The 17,828-nt window shown below is 39.1% G+C and overlaps 2 protein-coding genes across 2 annotated transcripts; one reads left to right on the plus strand and one right to left on the minus strand.

Annotated features, from left to right (window-relative positions):
• The first annotated feature begins 6,957 nt into the window (after positions 1-6,957).
• LOC128198232 (uncharacterized) lies at positions 6,958-9,183 on the plus strand. Its single transcript, XM_052882495.1, has 2 exons — positions 6,958-7,247; positions 8,089-9,183. Exons 1-2 carry the CDS (start codon positions 6,958-6,960, stop codon positions 8,969-8,971), a joined length of 1,173 nt encoding a protein of 390 aa, XP_052738455.1. The 3' UTR covers positions 8,972-9,183.
• LOC128198233 (uncharacterized) lies at positions 7,244-9,521 on the minus strand. The gene is made up of 2 exons (XM_052882502.1): positions 9,207-9,521; positions 7,244-7,956 (listed from the first exon to the last, which is right to left on the minus strand). The coding sequence occupies exons 1-2, from the start codon at positions 9,376-9,378 to the stop codon at positions 7,262-7,264; spliced, it is 867 nt and encodes a 288-aa protein (XP_052738462.1). The 5' UTR covers positions 9,379-9,521; the 3' UTR covers positions 7,244-7,261.
• Positions 9,522-17,828: the final 8,307 nt, after the last annotated feature.

The following is a 17,828-nucleotide window of genomic DNA, read 5'->3' on the forward strand; positions in this document are numbered from 1 at the left end:
TTTTGTAATATACAGGGTGTCCCGTAAATAGTACGACATATTCTACAAGGTCTATAGCTGATCAAGGCCTACTAAAATAACGCAATATATGTTAGCAGTTAGTTCGTACGATTTAAGTTACATTGATTTTTATTATACATACATTATACAAAGTACAAAAATCACTATTCCTATGGTGCTGTAGAGTATATCATTATATTTAAGGGACACCATGTACAATATTCATTTTGAGTTTATGCTAACCAACTTGTGCGATACATAACTAGCAATTTAACTAAATACTAACTTGTCTTATATTACAACAATAATACAAACAATTATACGACTCCTTGAGGCTTAAAGTTAATACGCAAAGCATATAATTATATTATGAAAATGTAAAGGCGTTAGTCCATTGCTGCGTACACTATACAGTAAAATGCAGAAATTTGAACGATAATTAAAGTAACAATAAGTTATAATAAAGTGGGTGCAAAAATGTTATTGTACTTTTCTGTAACAAAATTATTATAGCCTCCCTTTGACAATTATAATGTACAGGATAGATGGTTGTTTTGTTCGCGTAAGGCCAACTTGAGCTTATATACTCGTCACTCTAAAGTGGCTTGGAGTAATAATGTCGACGTTATAATGACATTTATCAGGTGCTAAGCGTGGCACCAGTGACTATGACAATATACTACAGAGTACACACTCGCGTGTCTTAAATGATTTTAATGAAATTGCCTGTAATTTCAGAGCAACCATGCTCTTTGCACTGAAAAATATCGATGCTTCGTGACAGCACAAATAACTATGATAATAATTCTTCTTCTTAAGTCACAAAGCACACTAAACAGTTTTTAATCATTAACACCCCATTCAGTTCACTGTTAAGGATAAGTCTCCTCTCAGAATAAGAGCGGTTAGGGCTATAATAGTCCACCACGCTGGTTCAATGCGGATTGGCAGACTTCACACCCATACAGAATTAAAAAAAATCTCAGGTATGCAGGTTCCATGATATTTCATTGATTTTTGATCCAATTGAGACATGTGATATCTGATTTCTTAAGCTTCTTAAATTTCTCAAACACAGACTTTAGATAACGTAAAGCGGAATACACGTGCGTATAAATGTTTCCGTGGGCAGATGGAATGTTGCCATTAGAACACATTGTAAAGTTTTAATATCCGTGCACCTGGCCGTTTAATAAGTGCCGCACAAAGTCGCTATATTGCCTTTGAAGGCTCGCCTGATTTAATACCCATTCGAGACGTAGACTAGCGAGCGCGCAGAGACGGCGGATAAAACCATTCTAACGTAAAAGGATGAACAAAGGAGATGGTGCAAACTTGTATGTAACCCGTTGTACCCTGGCGGAAATAAAAAAAAACATTTTGTTTGGTTATACAAATCTACGAATTTACTTTAATTCTTTCGAAATAATATTAATTCTAGAATTTAAACTATCGTGAGTGTTATTCATATTAAATGATTATGAAACACGGCTAAAACTCACGTGATATTACGTCGGAGTATGCCCGACTAGTTTCGAACCCATACGGGGCCCTTAGTCATGAGCTGGTTCTTGCATCGCGGCACGATCCAAACTGCGAAGCGGCTGCGCGACGCGCTGCTGCACGCATTGCGCGCGCGGAGAGGGGTTGAGTGGTGGGGAGTGAAGGTTCCGTTACACTCTCCGACGGTTCATTAATGTCATCTTCATTAGACTCGTCTTCTTGTAAGCAAACCGAACTAATGCTATCTTGTTCCAAGTTTGTTGTATGTGACAATGAAAGAAATAGCGGTTTCCACGCTGTGGGCAGCAACCATCCATGATCCCGATTAAAATTCGGGTGACGACTAATTTCTATCGCTTCACGTATCTTACGAGGTACTAGAAACTTTTCCCTTGACAATACAGAAGCCTTATCAAAACGTGTAGTGGCCAATATATTTATGGAGTGGGTGGAACGCGAGTTGGTCTATAAAATGACGTATAGACCGCGTTTTTGGCTGCGTTATGTGGATGATGTGTTTGCCATTGTAAACAGGGATGATTTGGCCATAACATTCCAGTGTCTCAACAGTCTACATGAGAAGGTTCATTTTACGAAAGAGGAAGAAAAAGAGGGCGGTCTGCCATTTTTAGACGTGATGGTGATCCGGGGGTCTGGTGGTGAATTACATACAACGGTGTACCGAAAACCGACTCACACCAACAGATATCTCCATGCGAGTTCGCACCACCATCCGTCGCAGATATCGTCGGTACCAAGAAGCCTCATAAATCGAGCCCTAAGTCTTTGTGACCCACCCTATATTGAGTGCGAACTAAGAGTAGTGAGACAGGCGCTGGAGAACAATGGCTATAGTTGGCGTCAGAGTTCCAGATGGGCACAAACAACAACTAGGCGGAAACCGTCCTGTGTGAACCGGTCACCAGTGTACTTAACATATGTGAAGGGCGTGACGGACAAAATCAGCCACTATCTCCAACGGAGATTTGACATAGTGACGCGGTTTCGTCCACCTGCACTGGTGAAGAGTATACTGCGATCGCCTAAGGATAGGGATCCGCTGAACGTGCCCGGGGTGTACAAGATTCCGTGTGACTGTGGTAGATCATACATCGGTGAGACTCGCCGTAACATCACTACAAGAGTAAAGGAACACATACGGAGCATGAAGAATGTGGACACGGACGGTTCAGCAATAGCCGAGCATGTTCTAGCTTCGGGTACGACTCATTATATCCGTTTTGATAAGGCTTCTGTATTGTCAAGGGAAAAGTTTCTAGTACCTCGTAAGATACGTGAAGCGATAGAAATTAGTCGTCACCCGAATTTTAATCGGGATCATGGATGGTTGCTGCCCACAGCGTGGAAACCGCTATTTCTTTCATTGTCACATACAACAAACTTGGAACAAGATAGCATTAGTTCGGTTTGCTTACAAGAAGACGAGTCTAATGAAGATGACATTAATGAACCGTCGGAGAGTGTAACGGAACCTTCACTCCCCACCACTCAACCCCTCTCCGCGCGCGCAATGCGTGCAGCAGCGCGTCGCGCAGCCGCTTCGCAGTTTGGATCGTGCCGCGATGCAAGAACCAGCTCATGACTAAGGGCCCCGTATGGGTTCGAAACTAGTCGGGCATACTCCGACGTAATATCACGTGAGTTTTAGCCGTGTTTCATAATCATTTAATATTAATTCTCTTTCAAGAAATGCAACACTAATAGTTATAGCGGAGTTATGACGTTTTCAGTGCAGTAGTCGATTTGACATTTGCTGTCAATTGTCATGTCATAGTTGCTGTATAGGCGCCATCTTGATATAACTCAAAAACTTGGTTTTTAATCTTCTTTTTATTTAGTTATGATTATTCACTTATTTAGATTTAAATATAATCCTTGTATTTTTTAAATTTTAACGATACGAGGTACAAGAGTGGACCTGAAATGGACCATCTTCTTTGCTGTAGGCTCTTCTCGGACCGAGGCGCGTTTAGAACCCTCGTATCTGTAATTTTTGACTTTAATTACCACCATCATGATATAACTTGACTTTTCAAAAGTGCTTGTAAACTAAGCCTAATTGAAATAAATAAAACTTGAATTTCATCATAAAAGGTTTTTATAACCAGAATTTTCATGAATTTGTTTGCTAGTTGAATTATAGTAAATATGATAAATAGCTCCACCCTGAGGTGTCATACAGAATTGTTTTGGAATTTGGGATATTACATAAATTTCTACAGATACAGCTACATCATCAGGTCACAATGACAACTTTTAAATTTTAGTTATGCAAACAATGGTGATTGCTTCTTTGTACATTCATAATGAGAGTATGAAATTTAAAATTCAAATTCAAAATATGACAATTATATCCGTAAAAATATTCCGTAGCAGTAATTTTTAAAGAAAATTAAATAAACTATATAATAATACTAGCCGATCCGGTCAACGCTGATAAGCTTTAAAATAATAGGAGTTCATTGTAGAAGGAACAAATTTAGGGTTAAATAAAATAGAAAAAATAGACCAAAAAGATAGATAGGTAGAATCTTTACAAATAATCAACTGACGTGTCAAAAGTGCTTGTAAACTGAGCCTACTTGAAATAAATGACTTTTGATTTGATTTGATTTGATTAAAAAAAAAAAAACTAATTCTCACATATTTCTTTATTGTCGTATGAAAAGTATAGTATGCCAATGCACGTAATTAGCGAACGTAGCACAATTAACGGCATAAGTAACTATTGTGTGCTCTGTATGGGCTTACTCTGTAACGCTCCACTTGTAAAACAATATTACACCTACCAATATACGGTAATATGTAACACATGCGTACTTTGTAACTATTTCTACATTAGCTACTAGCTTTTACTTAAAATTACGAGATCTACTTATAAAACAAGTTCAGATCATTGTCTTAATAACTTCTACAATGTTTGTTCTTATCAACTGATAAGGTTATCATCATAGCAGCCAATGGATTTCCAAACAAAACGGTCTCGAGCCGCCAGCATCCAGCGGATCCCTGCAACCCGCTTGATGTCTTCGGTCCACCTAGTGGGGGGTCGACTAACACTGCGCTTTCCGGTGCGGGGGCGCCATTCCAGCACCTTGGACCCCAACGTCCGTCGACTCATCGAACTATTCGCCCTGCCCATTGCCACTTCAGCTTCGCGACTCGCTGAACCGGTGATAAGGTCGATAAGGTTCTACTTAAAAAAAAGAATGAACCAAATAGCACTGAGTTATTGAGGTTATATAAATTCACGAAGACCTGTCACAGCCTCTCAGTCTATGATATGAAATTGTATAAAATATATATCGCCATTGAAAATATCCCGCCGCAGTTATTTCTGTCACGTTCTGATTCACTGCTTCAATATTAATATAAATAAACTCTCTGAAGCAATACTTTAAATATAAAACATATTGCCAATAATTCCAGCATTAAATATCCTCATGTATATATTATATAAAATCCAACTTTTCAGTTGTGTGCATTTCAACACGTAGAACTTTATGGTGGTCTGGTACGAGTCAAATAAAGAGAGAGTGGTCAATTGACCTCGTACCACCACCATAAAGTTCTAGTATGAGGTCAAAAAACCTTGTATCGCACCAGAAAAAAGTACAAAAAAATCAGTGCCGCAGCCAACGTGTTAATTAAGAATGTGCATTTTAAGAAATTAAATATCACGCGTCTCAAACGGTTAAAGAAAAACGTCGTGAGGAAACCTGCATACCTGATAATTTTCTTAATTCTCTATGTGTGTGAAGTCTGCTAATCCTCATTTGGCTAGCGTGGTGGACTAAGGTCTAACCCCTCTCATTCTTACAGGAGACACGTGCTCAATAGTAGGCCGAATGTGGGTTGTTAATGATGAAGTATGACTGTGTGATCATCATCATCACATCACATCAGCCGATGGACGTCCGCTGCAGGACATAGGCCTGTAGGGACTTCCCAACATCACGATTGTGAGCTGCCTGCATCCAGCGAATCCCTGCGACTCGCTTGATGTCGTCAGTCCACCTGATGTGGGGTCGAAAACCTACGGCCTCTGAATCAAAGGCAGAGGTCATATTCACGGCTTCAAGCATAATGTTTGTGTTATTATAAAAAAATTATCTCCGTCGGTAAGAGTCCTCACATAGTAAAAGCAGCCTTACAATATCTAGTCACGTATCGGCGGGTCAGTGGGTATCCCTAATGAAGCCCTTATTTCTATTTGATAGCGACCCGTTCTATCTGCGGACAACTCCCTTCGAGGGTAAATATTGGCTTACGCTACAAGCTGCGGGTTCGAGGTATTTGATATGTTTTGACTTGAATACGTCTATATAAGATTTCTGTTGTGGAAGTTTTGAGTTTGTCAGCCCGTGTTTCTACCGTAGTTTAAATACGGTAGCCAATTATCATCATCATCATTATCAACCCATATTCGGCTCACTGCTGAGCTCGAGTCTTCTCTCAGAATGAGAGGGGTTAGGCCAAATAGTCCACCACGCTGGCCCAACGCGGATTGGCAGACTTCATACACGCAGAGAATTAAGAAAAATTTCTGATATGCAGGTTTTTTCACGATGTTTTTCCTTCACTGTTTGAGACGCAGGATAGCCAATTAAAAAGTTAATTTTATAGATCCGCCACACTACATAGAGTTTAGACCCACCACGCTTCTTTACTTTTTTATGACGTAGATTACACTTATTAAAGATCACATTTGTTATATGTTTTTGGTGTTAAGATAACAATGATCGACACTCTTTGATAAAATGAAGAAAGATAGCCAAAGAATTGAATATTACTTTCGTATTTAAAAAGTTAGTACAAGTATATTTATAACATGAACATCGTACTTCTTTTTTAAAAAGCAATAATTGCCAGACCTTTTTAAATACCAATATACCCATTCCCCTCCAACTATTCGGAAAATACTGTATTAGGAGTGGGTACGACAATAGACCAACGGGGTGGGGATCGAACCACCACCCCTTGGTGAGACCCCCACCACCGTGATGAGTCCGACCGCTTTTACCGTTGAGCTATTGAAGCTCAATAAATAAATACAAAAACTTTTAATACAGCACAATGTTTATGTGTGCGTTAACTAGAAGTCTTTACTTTTCTCAATCTATTTCAAATATAGTTGTTGTCTGGAACACAAATATAAACACACACATACAGCAACTATTCCTCGAACACTATCAATCAGGCGTGGATTTAATATCGAGCTTGCGATTGACACAACCGGTGAGCGCGTATAATGACGTTTTTATATTGCACGATTGACGTGGTCTCGTGTTCGATGCGATATGAGGTTTAGTGGTAGTTCAGACATGGCGGATTCCGCGCGGATGCAAATCGCGCGGTTCTAAACGCAAGTGTTCAGACAGGCGCGGATGTACATGCGGAGTGCCGTTATTCGCATAGGGTGACAGTCCAATCATGGAAGTCGAAGAAGCAATATGTGTGTACTTGTTGCTCCGTAAAAAAGAAAGAAAGAAGAAACGGCAGTATTGGGTGCATCCAATATTACGCGATCGGTTTACTCATGGTCAGTTTCAGACTTTATATCCAAAATTAAGAAGTTTTGAACCAAAATTCTTCAATTATTTGAGAATGTCGATAAATTCATTTGATGAATTATTAGAAATGATGAGTAAACAAATTGAATCTAATGATACCCATATGAGGTCAAGCGTGTCCCCAGAAGAAAAACTCGTGATCACATTAAGGTAAGATATTTATTTTATACGTCAGAATATATATTTTGTACTATAGAAGACTGTGAATCGTCAGTGCTATTGCATGATAAAGGCGATGGAGACTCTCCTGGTACTATTGTAGAATATTCAGTGAAATATCCTTGTGGGTTTGAATATTGTTGGTTTTGCCAAAATACTGCATTAGGCGTGTTTTGCTGGCTCGTGATATGAATAGGCGATGGTAATTTCTGCCCTTTCTGTATTACCTGGAGCAATTCAATTTTAGTAGCCAATCGTTTATTTTCTGGAACTTTCTTTAACTCTTTATACAATGACATGCAAAAAAGTTTATCATCATCATCTTGCTTTGACATACTTTCTTGTATTTGTCTTTGTATTTTATCTCTTGATTCAATACTATTTTCTAATATGTCAGCCAATCGCTCTTCTGAAGTAATTTTAGTTTTCTTCCTTTTATTGGGTACCGGTTGTATTTCACGTGCATTTACAAAATTATCTAGCTTTTGGTCAATGTTCCGAATTTCTTCATTTTTGGCTTCATCTATGTTTGTGATAGTTTCTTTGTTTTCTATCGTCTTCTGAAGAAAAGAAAGCCGGTCGAAATACATGTATTTTGAACCTTTACATGCACCAGAACCAGAAGGAATTGATTTGCCTTTCTTGAATTCCTTATTATAAGCATCACGGATGTTCTTCCATTTTTTTTGTAATGATACACCTGGAACAGAAATCACTATCTTTAACAAATATAAATACAGTAGCGGTTAGGTAATTCAAGACACTCATTATGCTTTAACTAGCGGACCCGGCAGACTTTCAAAACGATACAGATTAATATTTTATTTTTCAGATATCTGGGTACTGGTTGTTCCTTTGGAGAACTACATTACAACTTTCGTCTTGGCAAATCTACAATCACAGGAATTGTCCGTGAAGTATGTGAAGCTCTGTGGGAAAAAGTCACAAAAAACGTCATGCCTGAACCCGGCGAAGATATATGGAAGAAAATAGCTAAAGATTTTGAAAAATATGCAAATTTTCCCAATTGCATAGGCGCCATAGATGGCAAGCATATAAGGATTACAAAACCCAAAGATTCGGGTTCTTTGTATTATAATTACAAAACTTTTTTTTCCATAGTACTGTTGGCACTTTGTGATAGTAACTATTGTTTTACTTTCATAGATATCGGATCTTACGGAAAAAGTAGTGATTCTGCAATTTTTAAAAAATCAGCATTTTATAAAAGGTTAATAGAAAAGTCATTACACATACCAAAACCTAAACCAATATCTGAAACAGATCCTAAACCATTGCCATACGTCATAGTTGGCGATGAAGCGTTTGGTTTATCCGAAAATGTAATGCGACCCTATGCAGGTAAAGGGCTATCATACGAAAAAAAAATATTTAATTACAGGTTATCAAGAGCTCGACGTTTTATTGAATGCACTTTTGGAATTCTGGCAAACAAGTGGCGCATTTTTCATAGGCCTATAAACGTGAATATAGACTTTGCCGAAGACATAATAAAGGCCTGTTGCGTGCTACACAATTTTGTTAGAACTAGAGATGGTATACAGTATGAAGATACTTTACATACTGCGCCAATGAGTAATCTTATTACATTACATGCAGGAAGGGGTACACCATCATCATTAAACATTAGAGACAAATATGCTAATTACTTTGTGAATGAGGGTCGTGTAGAATGGCAAGACACGAAAATATGAAATTAAAATTGTTACAGTTCGCGCCAAATAACTAAACTCAAGATGGCGCGTCGCGTTGGTGGGTTGTACATATTACAGTTAATAGCTATACGTTACTGTGGTAACGTGATAGTTTTCCCGCGCTCGTTACGTACCGCCAAACAACGTTATACACATTTCAGTTATTTGGGGTGGGCTGTCTATTACAAAACATGTAAACTACCCTGGTAAAATGTATAATTAAATGTCTACTGACCAAAAAGAACCTTCTTTTCCAAAGAATCCTCATTTTCTCCAAAAATCTCCACCAGCTCCTGCCAAGCTCCGTTTTTAATCGTTTTGTTAGAATATTCTGCACATTGGATGTTCCACAAAGCAGGTCTTTTTTCCACCTCATCGATGAATAGCTCGGTGTCGAAGCGATCCATTGTCACCGTCCGATACGCGCGGCTTCCGCGGAGCAACTGAACGCCCTCTAGGTACGTCAAGTAAATAAAACCGAGCGGCGACCGCGCGAATTCATTTTCTAGCGGTTGAGTGGCGGGAGCCGCGCGGATTGTCAATCCGTGCGGACAGGTTTTAACGATTTGTAAGGCGCTAATGTAATTAGGATCCGCGCGGTTCAACCGCGCTGTTTGAAACCGCGCGGAATCCGCCGTGTCTGAACTACCACTAAGTGACCTCGTACCAGAAGTGTAGCTCGGTAGCTACGCCCCTATCAGCCTATCGAATTGATAAACGGCCATTGATCAGCTGTATTAACACGTTCGTTGCGGTACGTGGTCAATTGACCTCGTACACCTAGCGCCTTCAAGAGTTACGAGTCGATACCACACTACAAAGTTTTAGTATGAGGTCAGAAAACCTCGTACCGCACCAGAGGAAAGAACAGAAAAATCAGTGCCTCAGCGAACGTGTCAATTATCCAGGGCCCACGGACCATAGAGGCCCCCTAAGTGTTAAAGCAAAATTTATTAAAAGTAATCTACATTACAATACTTAATCTGTGGAGATGCTTCCCAGAAAAAAAAGCAAAAATCAGAAATTATAACTTTGTGGTGAAAAAGTTAGGTTGAAGTAAATCAAAAACTAAAGAGATTATTCGGGATTTGCCGCTCGTTTATAGAGCCCCTAAACTAATTTGAATACAGAGTCCTGCTAAGGCACGCTAGCCACTGCCTAGTACGCATATTAGTTGTGGTGATGCTAATGATAGGTTCCTCTACTTAAATGTTTCTTCTCTATCGTGTATATTGCAGACATTCATTTGTACTCGCAGAAGATGATTAATGAAATGAATAAGCATGAGTTCCGTGGTCTACCAATTCTAGTATTGCGTCTCTTTGACTTAGTACCGCACTAAAAGAATGAAGTTCAAAGTTCAATTAAAAAGTTACGGGGTCCAAAAGACCTCGCGTCGCCTTATTGAAGAAAAGTTTAGGGTCAAAAATTGTCTCTATCTCTTTCTATCTGCAATAGAAGAAGTTAGAAAGAGAAATGTAGGGACGAAATCGAGATGCATACTGGCGAATTGAAAAGATCTTTACGAATAGCCTTCTGACGGCGATGTTGTCGCTTGGGTACGTCCGTTTTCGCGGATAATAGCAAAATAAATCTATTATTCCCTATTTAATTAACGTCTAAAATGCATAGGCCTAACATGCGTCAACGTCATCTTTCTTGAAGAGACAAACACATATTGTCGACCAAAATTCGACTCGCAGCCGCAGTCTTAGTTTTGTCTGGCCGCAGTGAAAGAAAGAGAGAGAGAGAGAGCGCTTTTTTAACTCTCCCGCTATTGGTCAACATTCGTCTGTCCCTCTTTTAGAAATATGTCGAGGTGAGTATCTTAGGCCTATTTCTTTTAAATACACATAAAAAATGTCGTAAGGATGTCGTAATGTATAAAAGTGTTTCAATCGACGGGGCGGCACCATCAATCAGGACTCCGTACTCAAGACGGTATTGTCACATGGTTTTTATGGTGTACACGACGTGCGATGATAGATGTACGTATTGGGCTTGGCTTAACAAATTCCGCCATGTACGGTACAATGACTTGCCTTCGTACATTCATTATTGACTGCCTTTGTCCAGTTGTTAGCCTATATTAACAACTCATGTTCGTCTCACTATTAAGCACGAGTCTCGTGTCAAAATGGGAGCGGTTGGGCTAATAGTCCACCACGCAGGTCCAATGCGGATTAGCAGACTTCACACACGTAGAGAACTAAGAAAATTCAGTTATGCAGGTTTCATCGCGAAGTTTTTCCTTCACCGTTTGAAATATTTATCAAGACGTAATATAATATTAATAAAATTAAAATGTCTGTCTGTGATTTTGAAATAATTACGTTTTTTCAAGTACCTACCTATTAAAAAGCGCGATAAAGCTATTGAATAAATAATTATAATTATTTATTTATTTTATTTATGTATTTTTTTCTTCACAAAATAATAAAAAATAAAGAATAAATAAATGAAAATTAATAAAAAATGTCTTTGCGTTGACCTGCAATCGAACTCTTATGTTTGCCCTACTTGTCCTGTTGCGTCAACGTCGAAATGTGTTAACTTGATGCACGGCTTGGGTGTAAGGTGTATTTTCGTTACGGAATTTCTTGATTCGGTTGCCTCGCTTAAAGCCTGCGATAAGCTATGCAACAGCTTAAAATATAGTAGTTTAGATTTAAATTAAGCTAAATAAGTAAGCTACATTGTAATGAAATCAAGTATAATAGGGAACAAAAAAAAATATTTAAGTACCAAGAAAAAGTTTCGGATCATTAAAATTTTAGTAAAAGTTGGAATTGAACACGGGCAAAGTCGCGGGCGTGTGCCAGTGTACTATAAAGTGGAAACTCTTGTTCAGCTAATGAGCGTAGCATCTGACAGCGTCATAAAGAGACGCGGCGAGCGTGAGGATTACTGCGTCCTTCACAGTTTGTGTCCCCGTACAGCTGGAGATTATATCCTTTGTTGAACTACCTTCAAATTTGCGCTTTACATTTTCAGACGCACTCTTGTCTCTTCTTTTTTTTTAATTGTCGACGACTATCGGAACAGTAGTGGCTGATTGAGTGGACACATGGCAGTAATCTCGTAAGCGAAGTCTTATTGCGTTTTTCGATGGCCTCCGTGGCGCAACACGGAGGTCCTGGGTTCGATCCCCAGCTGATTGGTATTTTCTTAATTAGTCCAGTTCTGGCTGGTGGAAGGTTTTAGCCGTGGTTAGTTACCACCCCACCGCCAAAGACGCACCGCCAAGCGATTTAGCGTTCCGTTACGATGTCGTGTAGAAACCGAAAGGGGTGAGGATTTTCATCCTCCTCCTAACAAGTTAGTCCGCTTCCAACTGACTGGATCAAGGGCTAACTTGTAAAGAATAAAAATAAAATTACTACTTCGTACTATCATATTTGCTAGTTGCCTCGACTCGACAGCCTGGCTGTCTAGTGCGGTAACCAGTATTCTTGCCTCCATTCCACGTGGACATGATTTGTAAAGCTATTAGAGTAATTAGGCTAACTAATCCTAATAGTTAATCCTAAAAAGATTAATAGCTAACGTATAAGCTACGAGAGTAAATCCAGAGAGAGTCCCTCCGATGCGTTGCGGGGTTTTAAATGCCCTAGCAACCGGCGGTCAGGGTTCCAGCATGAGGAACCCTTACATTACCTACGCACTGTCACAAGGATAACTGTGATCGAATCGAAAGCCTCTTAAGGAGTTAGTTGAGGCTTTTTACTATAATACTATTGAGCGAAACAACTACCGTAACAACAACGGGTAGCCCAAGTGCGTAGTGCTTTACAAACGGTTTTAATCCAACAATTAAAGTGTCATGGTACTGTACAAGAAAGCTGTCCTTCGTTTATTACTTTGTGCTTACTACTAGCGGACGCCTGCGACTTCGTTCGCCCTTAGACATCTATAATCCAGCCCTTACAGCAGTATCGCTGTAAAAATGGAGTAACTTCTCCCGTTTTCCCAACATTTCCCTACACTGCTCTGCTCCTATTGATCGTAGCGTGATGAAAAGTATACTATAACCTGCCCAGGAGTAAGAAGAATAATTATACCAAGTTTCGTTAAAATCCGTCCAGTAGTTTTTATTTCTATAACGAACATACAAACAGACAAAAGTTTTACTGATTGCATTATTGGCAGCAGTATCGATCACTAAACACCCCCTGATAGTTATTTTGGAAATATATTACGCGGGTTGTAGGGAGCTGCTGGATGCTGGCGGCTCGAGATTGTTGTGTTTGGATGTACATGCAAGAGGCCTATGTCCAGCAGTGGATGTCTATCGGCTGATAAGGTAGAGATTATCTTCGAAATATCGAGATGAGATGCTAAGTCATAACTCAAGTCGTGCCCAAAGTTTAATGGTATACCACTGTCAGAGATGGCATCTACGGAATGTTCCGCTCGATCGTTAAACATACCGAATGTCACAGCCGCCGGGATTTGTAGCGTATTGGGTTAATGAGAGGTTCATATTTACTGACATAACTTCGGGATTCGAGCGCCATTAACTCAAGCCATTATGGAGTTGTTTGATTTAAACTTTATGAATGTCATATAATATACTGGTAAAAATTTAATCAATTAAAAGCCTCATTGATGGCAAGTATATATTATATGGTTTTGCGTCATAATGTCTTTGGTTCGAGTCTTGGTTGCTATGAAATATTTTTTTTTAAAAGAAGCCTTGAATAGCAGTTGGGAATTTAGTAGTGTTACAATATACGGGAGCCGTGATAGCCCAGTGGATATGACCTCTGCCTCCGATTCTGGAGGGTGTGGGTTCGAATCCGGTCCGGGGCATGCACCTCCAACTTTTCAGTTGTGTGCATTTTAAGAAATTAAATATCATGTGTCTCAATCGGTGAAGGAAAACATCGTGAGGAAACCTGCATACCAGAGAATTATCTTAATTCTCTGCGTGTGTGAAGTCTACCAATCCGCATTGGGCCAGCGTGGTAGACTATTGGCCTAACCCCTCTCATTCTGAGAGGAGACTCGAGCTCAGCAGTGAGCCGAATATGGGTTGATGACGACGACAATATACGGGGGATTGGGCGTTCGTTACCTGTTTATGATTGGTATACAGTCAAATACTTAAACAAATATACTCGTAGACCCATCAGCCCACAATACATTACAGTGGCAGATCTAAGCTCCAAATCTCTAGCCCTGAAAGAAGGAGATAGGTGAAGAAGCTCTTTTTTGTACCGGGGTGGAAATCTCCTTCAAAGATACCCAGGGGAACTCGATTTGTGTGGAACTTTTCTACTAATCCCCTCGTACGCCATTTTGTTTGGGGATATTTCAGGTTCTTTGAGGATCATGCCTCGTGGGCACATAACTATGATAAAATATTAACAGAGTTGTAAAGTTAGGATGAGTGTATAGACCTGACCCCAGATCTCTAGACCCGGGAGTAACGATGGATGGATGGATTGCAGGTGCTTCTGTCCACGGATCCAGGATTAAGTTCATGATAGTTCTCTATCCTGCTCTGCAGCTTTCTTACCATAACAGCGTCGCAAAAAATACCACTGCTTTTTAACTTTTACGGCTTTATCTCAGCTGACATGGCAGTGGCCACTAAGTGAGTCAATAAGTGGGCGGAAAGATATCTGATATAACTTTTATTTTAGGCGGAACGCTATATAGGTATCATTTTTCTAATCAAGCCACACCACTTTAAATGTTAATATCTCGCGAAAGAAAACATTAAAACGCATCGTAAAACGAAAGAGTTTAATTACTCAAGGAGGATAGATTAAAAAAAGATAATGAAAGAGATCCGCCTCGTCAGATTAATTTAGCTCTCGCCTCGTCTGGGGTCGGAATGATTAATTTAATTAATTACTGCTTGTCATTAGATCAAGCGCTATCTTGACGCTACGACTTCTATTGAAGCAGTGATTAAATTCCCGAGTCACAAATGTGAAATATTACTAAATCTGCAGTTATTTTTGTTCTTTGGTTCTTTTTTTTAGTTGTATTCAACAAACTATACAACCCCTGTCTGCTACACGGAAAGATAGAACAGCCAACAACCTTGATTATTAATTTATTAATAACTGACGCCGCGCGGATTCACTCGCGGGGTTCCCGTTTCCGTAAGAATACGGGAATAATATATATATATATATAGCCTAAAGCCTTCCTCGATAAATGGGCTATCTAGCACTGAAAGAATTTTTAAAATAGGACCAGTAGTTCCTGAGATTAGCGCGTTCAATCAATCAAACAAACAAACTCTTCAGCTTTATAATATTAGTATAGATTTGGTTATTTGGTTTAGTTGAATTTGGTTTAGTTTAAATGAAGTCAATTTATTAATAAATCATATTTTGAAATTCATTTATTGCTCTTGTTTTAAAGTCACTCGTAATCTCCTTTCATAACTTTTTATGTTTCACGAAAACCACAAAAACATACAAACTTTATGATCGAAACTTGACCAAATAAACAGAGAAATACGGTCAACAAGATTTGTATTAGGTAATTAAACTAATGCTACTTACTTTAAACTTTTGTCCAGTTGAGTCGTTAAAATAAAGTTGAAATGTGAAACTTAACCTTTTGGCTCTTGATTGGCTTGGGTGTAGGTTTATTCGTTACGAATTTTCTTGATTCGGTCGACGAGTTCAAAGCCCGCGATAAAAGCAATGCAATAGCTTAAAAAATGTACTGTATTAATCTTCCTTGTGATTTTACTAAGCTTTATTCCACAAACAGTGCAAAGACTGAAAATACAAAGTGCCATTATAAGAAAAATAAATATTAAAAAAGTAATAAACGTCAACGATGTCGCCGGCAAAATAAATAGCGCTGGAAAAGTTTCGTTTAGTGGAAAATCTACGAAATCGTTGCAAGTCGAGAGCGGCGATGGGCGGTAAGTGTAATGATTAATGGTGAAACTTGCCAGCTTAAAGACTATGCCAACTATTTCCTTACTCGGTTGCACTAAAGGTACTTAATATCCTTTGCGGTACTGTGCACAACTTTCCTTGATTCGCTGCCAGGTGGTGAGATGGAACTTCGTGGAGTTTCATCATCATTACTAGCCGATGGACGTCACTGCTGAATAAAGGTCTCAATTAAGGCGGCTCTATTAATTTTGACAGCCTCCATGGCGCAGTGGTATGCGCGGTGGATTTACAAGACGGAGGTCCTGGGTTCGACCCCCGGCTGGGCAGATTGAGATTTTCTTAATTTGTCCAGGTCTGGCTGGTGGGAGGCTTCGGCCGTGGCTAGTTACCACCCTACCGGCAAAAGACGTACCGCCAAGCGATTCCTAACAAGTTAGCCCGCTTCCATCTTAGACTGCATCATCACTTACCATCAGGTGAGATTGTAGTCAAGGGCTAACTTGTAAAGAATAAAAAAAAAACTTACAAACAACCCGCAACCAATGTCGCCTTCTCGTCAGTGTCTCAGTTTCCTTATCTTCGTACCTCCTTGTGATTCGATGGCATTCGGTGCTCTACGACAACTTTTTTAGCCCAGAGTTAAGAAAATGTGGTATAACACCCCGGTGCATCAAGTCTTGATACCTCGCAACAAGCTTTTAAATCCGTAGCGATTCCATAATGTTTTGACATTTCGTACCATGAGTGATTTTGGACGTCATCGATTTCATTCACAAAATTTTTACCACTACATAATTTTAATTAATTCACAAATAATCATCATCATTAACAACCCATATTCGGTTCACTGTTGAGCACCAGTCTCCTCTCAGAAAGAGACGGATTAAGCCTTAGTTCAACACGCTGGCCAAATGATGAATAGCTTAATTGTAGCAACAAGTCAAGTCGATTATTCAACTCGAAAAGCAGAACAATCCAAATATTACAACATTTAATTGTTTATTAAATAAAGCTGACTATTTAAAAAACTGTTGCACGTCCACCATTAAGCAATAAAGTCGGGATGCAACAACAGAAGCGAATGGCGCCGATACAATGAAAGCTAATGAATGCTTTCAAAAGTTAGCGCGCGGATTCGCTAATTCGCTTAGCGTTGAGTTCGCGGGTAACTGCGTTACTTTGGTCATTTTGCATATTTACAATCGATACTGTGGTTCAAAACATAAATACGCGATAAAGTCAAAGTCAGAGTCAAAATTCACTTATTTCAATAATTAGGCTTAGTTTACAACCACTTTCGAAACGTCAATTATTAATATTGGATATACCTAACGGTGATAATAATTAGTCGTAGTCGATAGGTACTCTTAGCATTAGATAATTGTTTTTTAAAAGGCTGAAAGTCACTCAGCAGGTGATGAAGCATAAATGCTTAGAGTCTCTCTCAATAGAATCAGAAATGAGGAGATTCGTAGAAGAACCAAAGTTACTGACATAACTCAGCCAGTCGCGAAGCTGAAGTGCAATGGGCAGAAATGCAATGTCAGATGCATCTGACCGTGATCTTTGAGTGATCTTTCAGTTATAGACAAAGAAAACCCAGTTAATATTTCATAACCTCGTAAAATCTTTAATTTTCGCTTTGTGACTTTAATTATCAACATGACTTTTTATAATAGTATGAAAAAAACAATTACAAATGGATCATGGCAATTCAAAATAAACAAAAGTTGTCCGTAAACAAAATAATTTTAACATTGACTATAATCGTGCGAACCGGGGTCTGCTGGCCTAGTCAATAATTATTTGGTCTTTATTAACAACTAGTTAAATTAAACATCAAATTAACTAAGAAATGTCATCTACCTACTGTAAGAAATCCACGAAGAGTTGTCAGTAGGCATCGGAAGACATTTGTTGCGAGTAGTAAAAGTCTAGCTACTGAACCAACGGAAAAGTTACATACATTAGGTAAAAATTACACA

This window comes from Bicyclus anynana, chromosome 1 (genome assembly GCF_947172395.1).
Source record: "Bicyclus anynana chromosome 1, ilBicAnyn1.1, whole genome shotgun sequence".
NCBI lineage: Eukaryota > Metazoa > Arthropoda > Insecta > Lepidoptera > Nymphalidae > Bicyclus > Bicyclus anynana.

What these genes read in the sequence shown, in the direction of transcription:
- LOC128198232 (XM_052882495.1), top strand. Translation starts at nt 6,958, where the DNA reads ATGGAAGTCGAAGAAGCAATATGTGTGTACTTGTTGCTCCGTAAAAAA. An exon ending in AAACTCGTGATCACATTAAG is followed by an intron (nt 7,248 to 8,088) that starts GTAAGATATTTA and finishes TTTATTTTTCAG; the next exon opens with ATATCTGGGTACTGGTTGTT.
- LOC128198233 (XM_052882502.1), bottom strand. Translation starts at nt 9,378, where the DNA reads ATGGATCGCTTCGACACCGAGCTATTCATCGATGAGGTGGAAAAAAGA. An exon ending in GGAAAAGAAGGTTCTTTTTG is followed by an intron (nt 7,957 to 9,206) that starts GTCAGTAGACAT and finishes TTTCTGTTCCAG; the next exon opens with GTGTATCATTACAAAAAAAA.